Source organism: Tachysurus fulvidraco, chromosome 21 (genome assembly GCF_022655615.1).
Source record: "Tachysurus fulvidraco isolate hzauxx_2018 chromosome 21, HZAU_PFXX_2.0, whole genome shotgun sequence".
Taxonomy (NCBI): domain Eukaryota; kingdom Metazoa; phylum Chordata; class Actinopteri; order Siluriformes; family Bagridae; genus Tachysurus; species Tachysurus fulvidraco.
The window spans coordinates 21,980,905-21,988,404 of NC_062538.1; the positions used below are offsets into that span (position 1 = coordinate 21,980,905).

Below are 7,500 nucleotides of genomic sequence, written 5' to 3' on the forward strand. Positions count from 1 at the left end.
AAAGAAAGAAAGAAAGAAAGAAAGAAAGAAAGAAAGAAAGAAAGAAAGAAAGAAAGAAAGAAATGGGGCGATACAGATAGACAGATTGTGTATTTGTGTAAATCCCTCATTGTTATTATTATTATTATTATTATTATTATTATTATTATTATTATTATTATTATTATTATTATTATTATTATTATTATAGCTCTGTGGGTGGACAGAGTTATTCACAGTAACTTTGAGGCAGTGTAGTAACTGTTGGTAACGTGGTATATTTCTCTCAGGTGTGGTTCCAGAACCGTCGTGCTAAATGGCGTCGTCAGGAGAAGTTGGAGTTGAGCTCCATCAGCCCCATCAAGCTGCAGGACTCATCAATGCTCTCCTTCCCAAGATCTCCTGCTCTCGAACCATGGATGGCACCACCCTGTGTCTCCTCCTCCACCTCTCCACTGCACTCGTTTCCTCCCTTCCTTACCTCTCCATCCAGTTATGCTCCTCCATCCTACCTTGGAAGTCCTGCTGTCAGTCACGCTCTGCCCCTCGGAGCTCCATGTCCTTCTGCTCCTGCTCCACTTCCCTTCCACTGCTCAGGCTTCATGGACTCACTGTCTCTGGAGGACGCCGACCCTCGCAACTCCAGCATCGCCTCACTCAGGATGAAGGCCAAGGAGCACATTCAGGCCATAGGGAAGACATGGTAGGGTCTGCATTCACCTGACTAGGGAATAGTGGACTGGTCGAGGAACCATAAATCAACTCTATACTTCCTGTAGACAGTGTGAGAGAGAAGATACACATCTTAAGCCCATCATAATGTCTCGTGTATGAAGAAACCCAGGAGCAGGACAGGAGAGACTTTAAAGCCCCAGAATGGACATGTGCTAGTGACAATAACCTGTGGCATGAAAAAGACATCGAACTCTAAAACAAGAATTAAATCTTAATTTGTAAACATTTTTATAGGAACTTTTATTCATTGAAGCAGCTCAGTGGACTTTTCATAAAGAATATGCTTATAAACAATCAGCATTACTAGTGTACTTCATATCATAATAATAATTTCATACTACTATTAATATGCTAATATAATAATTTGCATGTTATTATAACATTTGTAAGAATACATGAATTAAAAAGCAACAAGAACAAATTAGAAAGGGCAAACAAACAAAGGTTAATTTGGATGAAAAGCAATTTGGGTTCTAAAGATCACTTAAAACAAATTGTGTTCTCCAACAGAGTGTTTCTTAAACACCAATCAAAGAAACGTCAGGGATGAAAAAATTAATAAAAAAAAATCAAAAAGGTTTTGTTTTGTCAAGATTTTTGTGCTTGATGAACTTCTTTACTGTGAGCACTCACAGGCATGACAATCTATTTATTCTTCTCCTCTGATGCTTTGTGTAAACTGTGATTATGATTTTATCTAAATGTAAATATAAAATGTTAAATAAATGATTTCTAGATATATTTGAGTTTATTTTCATTTCTGCGTTATTTGTAGAATGAAACGATTTCAGTCAAAAAATTCTCACCACAAAGTTTCTTAGTTTTCAGCTTTAACGTCTGTTTTTTTAGTTGTTTCTACTGCCCTTTAGTGGTCGATCTTTAAAAAAAATTAACAAACACACGCAAGAGCAGAGCATTAAAAAGTTTACTTTTACCGCCATCTAGCGGGCACATATTCACTCGCAGCATTTTGAAACTCGATTGAACTCGCAACACAATCTCCATCATTTTGGACGCTTCTACAGATGTAAACCAACCAATTAGGATTTTATTTTGTTTCATTTTGTATTTATCATCACCTGTAGAATTACGTTCAGCCCTTGAAGTATCTAATCCAGACTGTGGGAAAACACCTGAAAAGGTTGGTGACCTCAAGAAAATCGATGAAATGATTAATTTATTATGTGTGTAATATGTCAAGACAAAAAAAATTGACAGGTGAAAATCAGTGAATCATGTGAAACAATCCCATTGTGAAAAAACAACAACACAAAATACATAAAAGTGTTTAAAATGCTCTATAAGAAAAGTATTTTAAAAAACAACAAAGTGTTACTCCTTTATTATCAACTTTACAAAAGTTTTTTTAAAGACAGAAGAGTGACTCATTAAGTGCACTGAAAGGAAACACTGGAGCTCTAATTAACGCGTCATTGTGGAAACGCGTGATGTTTTGAGTTGGACTCATTGTGATGACGGACAGATGAGAGAATAATTACAGCTCCTTTAATGATGACTTTTCTCCAACTGACACGTTTTTTTTCTTCTCATATCGTCCATTAGGGACGAAACTGACTGGCTGACGTGTCGATTAGAGAAGACAGAAAATCACAGAAAATCAAGAGATATATAGTGGATGTCGATTCACTATCGTGTTGTGCTGGAGGTCACAACAATGGTGTCTCATTTTAAACGTCATGATGATTTGTGTCATTGTTGTGTGTTGCATTGCTGTAGAAAAACACCCTGATCAACAGGAACTAACCTTTATAACAATACATTTATTTCTTTAATGGTTTGAAATCTCTGTGGTTTGAAGGAGAGAATCTCTACAGAATAGAAATGGGATGATAAAATTTCCTGAGTGTTTAAATGTGAGCCCACGTCTTTCTGTTTGAGGTTATAACTGACCAAAATAATCCGATCCGAGTAAAAACTGAGCCCATCAGAGTCGTGTGTGTTTAAATACCACAGGTTTATTAAGGTTTTATTGAACATCAGTCACACAAACAGACCAGAAGAACACAATTAAATCCTCAGGCCTAAAAACACTGGCGTTAAAATGAGAGAAACTTACAAAAAAAATAAAAATAAAAGTGATCTCCGCGCGGATGTGGTGATCATGACATGATCAGACAGAGAGATTAAGGTGTTTCATTTCTATTAGACTGACGTCATTCCTCAGCTGCTTCCAACTGCATGGTTCTGATTACAGATCAGACCTGATGCTCGTCTTCAGCTGGTGTCGGAATCTCTGGTGTTTAAAGCCAGTAACAAAAACTTGGCTGCCTGGATCCAGAAAATCAGACGAGGAAACATTAGATGAAGTTATTAATCATTTTAAAGTTATTAAACTTTTTTTTTAAACTTAAATGTTTTCTAATTTCATGATGACATTCTATAGATGTTAATATTACTGTAGATCTAAAGCCTGAAGATTGAGCCCTTAGATTAGAGTTACAGTTTATAGAGTTAAATTTGTAGTGAATTGACCAACAGAACTAATCACGTGTTGGACGTGAACATGGAACACAGGACAAGACAAATTATTACTGACCATCAGAACAGTAATAAAAACGTTTGCTGTGACTTTTACAGACTTCTTTTAGACTAAATGTTTCATTTTTATCACATATTTCAAACTAGTATACAGAAAACACAGATGTCAGTGTTGCAGCATTCATTTGGAGTCAACAGAGGAGTGATGGTGATATCAGTTAAGTATTAAAGAGCTCCCCCTGGTGGTCGGTCTTTATACTGCTACAAGTGATTAAATAAGATTCACAAACGTCACACAGAAAATCTTCCTTTACAAAATTAAAAGGATTGATTTTTTTAAATTTATTTTAAAAAAATCTTTTTATTTTGTTAAATTGATCATATTTAAAAAAAATTAAAATTGCTCATGGAGGAATTTTAAATGAGATTTAAACCCAAGAGTTCACCTGATTGACCCCTCTCTGTCTTTCCAGCTGCTCTTCCGGCCTTGTCTTCAGCTCCATCGAGCGCTCCCATCGTTCCCTCTCGTCTTCTGTGTCTCTCTTTGATCCAGACAGAACCTTGACGAGAGCCTTCAGTAGTCTGGACGGCTGTGTGAGTGTGTCGGCTTCTGCTCTGATTAAATAGGCCTGAGCATCCAAGTCACGGTCGTCCGAGCTCATCGTCTCGTCTATGCTCTTCTTACCCATCAGGTGTCCTGTGGAGAAACACCAGGAACTGTTAGAGCGACCAATCATGTCTAGTAAAGTATTAAATACTAAAAGAAAAGATCACACTAGTGGCCCATCTGAGGACTCTGTCTTCCAAAAGCTTTACTGTAGTTTTATAAACTTCCAGCTCTTATGGTTTGTGTAAGGTTTTTTTAATAATAGCATTATGGTGTGGATACCAATGAATGATTGCACTAACTAGCTGAGGTTAATGGCAGGAATATCAACATTCTCCTCAGTTGTGTTGGTGAATTACTCAGAAACAAGCTCAGATAACACTGAAATTCCAGTTAGCATTAAGCTACATCTGAACTTCCAGTAGTTCTGCTGTATTGAGGAAGATCGGCATTGAACTTTGGATCAAAATCCATCTTCAGAAGTTTACTATGTCTAACATCTGGCTCTCAGTGCTAAGTCAAATTCCAGCGGATTTTTCAATCATACAGAAATAGTTTTTAATAATCAGAGAGAAAAATCACGTCTGTTACATTTCCCTTTAGTTACCAGCATCATGCTAACAAGAAAGCACATAAACCATAAACGTGGTTTGTGTTAGCCATCAAAAAAGATGAAGATTTATTGTTAAAGGATCTGAGGAGTGTTTATTAACACCGTCATCTTGTATTTAACCTCTTGGATACTTTGAGCACTATAAAGAGTTAAAGATCGCCAGTTCTTTACTGTAGTGATTTGTAGCTGCGTCGCTGAACAAAAGCAAAGCGTCCGTCTGAAATAAAGAGCGAACGCACTTCATTAAGTGGTTCTTTAATAAAATCAGTGATGTCACTGTCATTGTCTCTGATTGGTGCTTTAAAGCATCAGCGAGCGACAGAATAAAAACCAAACAAAACACTTTAATGTCCTCCTGTTCGAGGAGGCTGTTAGATGCTCGAGAGGCTGATTGAACGGAACAGAGACACGATGATCATCTGCTGTTCATCAGTTTGATATTAAACCATGAAGGAAAAGAAAACAGAAGTGAAATCCAATTCAGAGGCTATAAAGGTAAAGAAAGGTACAAGAGTGTGAGGATTTAATACCAATAAAGGTCCAGAAGATTAAATACAATTACAGCAATGATTTATTTTTATTGTTGTTATTGTTGTTGTTGTCAGTAAATGACTCCACCCCTTCTTTAACCGATCAGGATTGAAAAGTCAAAAGACTGTATAAACTATTCAGCCGAGATTTTTTATTATATACAACACATTCTTACTAATTACATCATTCATTCATTCATTTCCTACCGCTTATCCGAACTACCTCGGGTCACGGGGAGCCTGCGCCTATCTCAGGCGTCATCGGGCATCGAGGCAGGATACACCCTGGACGGAGTGCCAACCCATCACAGGGCACACACACACTCTCATTCACTCACACACACACACACACTACGGACAATTTTCCAGAGATGCCAATCAACCTACCATGCATGTCTTTGGACCGGGGGAGGAAACCGGAGTACCCGGAGGAAACCCCCGAGGCACGGGGAGAACATGCAAACTCCACACACACAAGGTGGAGGTGGGAATCGAACCCCCAACCCTGGAGGTGTGTGTGAGGTGAACGTACTAACCACTAAGCCACCCTTCCCCCCCTACTAATTACATGTTATTTTAAAATGTTGTGAAAAGAGAGAGAGATTTAATAAAAACTCTGAACCACACGAGTGAAACTGAGCCAGAACTGAAGCTGAGCGACTGTTAATTAAACGTAATAATATTAAAAATAATTTTAATGAACAATCCTTTAGGGGTCAAAAGTCTCATTTCTGTGTAAATGGAAAAGAAAATGGAATAAAACTAAAGACAGGTGACTTTGTTGTCATTTCTGAAGCAAAAGTGACACAAGTCTTCTGGAGATTGGCGTCTTGTCGCTTGACACAATTCAACTCTGAGTGTTTATTAAACACCAAACTGCCAAAGACGAGTACAGACCTGTCTAAAGTCTCAGGACTGAGTTCAGATCATTTAGCAAATAAAGAAAGTCACAATGGTGTCCCATGTTTTTTCCTTCCTGCAGATTTGATCCTGATGCTCTAATTCTCTTCCACCTGACGTCCTCCTGCCTGCCGTGTCTGCTCTCACATCACACAGCAGGAATATTTCCACATCCAAGACCAGTTTATTCCTAAACGATTCTGCTCCTGTTATCATGAGGACTGTCCTGCTGCTCATCCCTCAACTCCTCTACTCTTCCACACACATGTTCTAGAATGATTTATAACCTCACTGTCCTGTCAACCAAAAGGAGGAGGAGGAGGAGGAGGAGGAGGTGAATAAAAAGACAAATAAGAAGAAAGGGGAGAAGAAGAAGAAGAAGAAGAAGAAGAAGAAGAAGAAGAAGAAGAAGGAGATAGACAAGTTCTCTTTCTTATGACTTTCCTTTCTATTGTCTTTAAAAGAAACATAAATAGATAGATAGATAGATAGATAGATAGATAGATAGATAGATAGATAGATAGATAGATAGATAGATAGATAGATAGATAGATAGATAATTAAATAAATAATTAAATAAATAAATAAACAAACAAACAAACAAATTCAAACCTTTTTGATCCTTTCCAAGATTTCCAAGATTTCTAGACTGGCTTTAAAAGTTAACATTAAAACTTCATTCAGAGTTTTAGTCTTTAAAATAAACCTCAGTATTTAATATTAAAACACAGCCGTATTTATTATAACAGACAGACGCGCTGCTCACCCACAGCCCAGTGGTTTCCTCGTGCGAACACTAACTTGCCGCTCTGGGCTTCGTTATGGAGCTGAGCGTCACAAAGCAGGAAACACAGCAAGACGGCCGACACCCAGACGACGAGTCTGTATCTCCAAAGGACACACATGACGATGAAGATACACGGCTGGACTTCTACTACTCCTCCTGTGCAGTGCTGTGGAGTGTGTGTGTGTGTGTGTGACTGAGTGAGTGTGTGTGGAGATCAGAGTATTTATACCAGAGCAGGACACAAAGCAGGTGAACAGCCTGAAAGCTTAATGACGTCCAAAAGAGCGTCGTGTCAATCAACAGAGAAATAACGTTTAGTATTCAAGGCAAAATGTCAAAGGCTTAATATGGTGATTAATATCATGAGGACCGGCCTCACCCCCGCCATCCACCCCTCCGCTGTCACGCCCCCACCATCACCCTACTGAACGATGGACCTTTTCTTCTGATGGAACCGATACTGATGCTGCTTATTTTTCAGGTTTTTCATTCCACAATCTGCAGAACGGATCTGTTCCCTATATAATGTCCCTCATTTCTTTGTTTCCTTGTTTTTCGCTTTTTGTTGTTTTCACAGTTTCTCTCTTTAATGATTTTACAAAGCAGCACTTGTTTACTTCTTCCGTTCTTTCCACTGTCCTCATTTCCTTATGATCTCAGTAGAAATACCTGTTTGTTCGAAGAACCCAAGACAACACAGCATCCAATAAAGACCAAGGACGGATCAAAAGTCCAGGACAAAGTTCTGAAAAGATCTTGTTTATGGTTTGTTTATATAAAGCTTTTAACCATTCTGTGAAGCAACAGAAATCATTTTTTAAACAGGAAGGATGATATTGCTCTGTCTAAA

At 38.1% G+C, this 7,500-nt stretch overlaps 2 protein-coding genes and 1 long non-coding RNA gene across 6 annotated transcripts in view; 2 read left to right on the forward strand and 1 right to left on the reverse strand.

Moving 5' to 3' along the window:
* The window catches only part of rx3 (retinal homeobox gene 3), a 3,006-nt gene extending 1,577 nt beyond the window's left edge, over positions 1 to 1,429 (forward strand). Inside the window, exon 3 of the mRNA XM_027165486.2 lies at positions 270 to 1,429. Coding sequence (XP_027021287.2) covers positions 270 to 686 — 417 coding nt within the window. The 3' untranslated portion in view covers positions 687 to 1,429. The remainder of the gene's footprint in view (positions 1 to 269) is intronic.
* A 240-nt stretch (positions 1,430 to 1,669) lies between these two features.
* Positions 1,670 to 4,626, forward strand: LOC113655461. Of its 4 annotated transcripts, none has more exons than XR_007138935.1 (4): positions 1,670 to 1,855; positions 3,361 to 3,430; positions 3,687 to 3,807; positions 3,906 to 4,626. It is a non-coding gene; the product is annotated as an uncharacterized LOC113655461 (long non-coding RNA). The 4 variants fall into 4 exon arrangements; XR_007138933.1 differs by lacking the exon at positions 1,670 to 1,855 and adding an exon at positions 2,925 to 3,041; XR_007138934.1 differs by lacking the exon at positions 1,670 to 1,855 and adding an exon at positions 2,926 to 3,059.
* Positions 2,671 to 6,991, reverse strand: LOC125139868 (gastrin-releasing peptide). The gene is made up of 3 exons (XM_047805745.1): positions 6,630 to 6,991; positions 3,660 to 3,910; positions 2,671 to 3,003 (listed from the first exon to the last, which is right to left on the reverse strand). The coding sequence occupies exons 1-3, from the start codon at positions 6,766 to 6,768 to the stop codon at positions 2,950 to 2,952; spliced, it is 444 nt and encodes a 147-aa protein (XP_047661701.1). The 5' UTR covers positions 6,769 to 6,991; the 3' UTR covers positions 2,671 to 2,949.
* Positions 6,992 to 7,500: the final 509 nt, after the last annotated feature.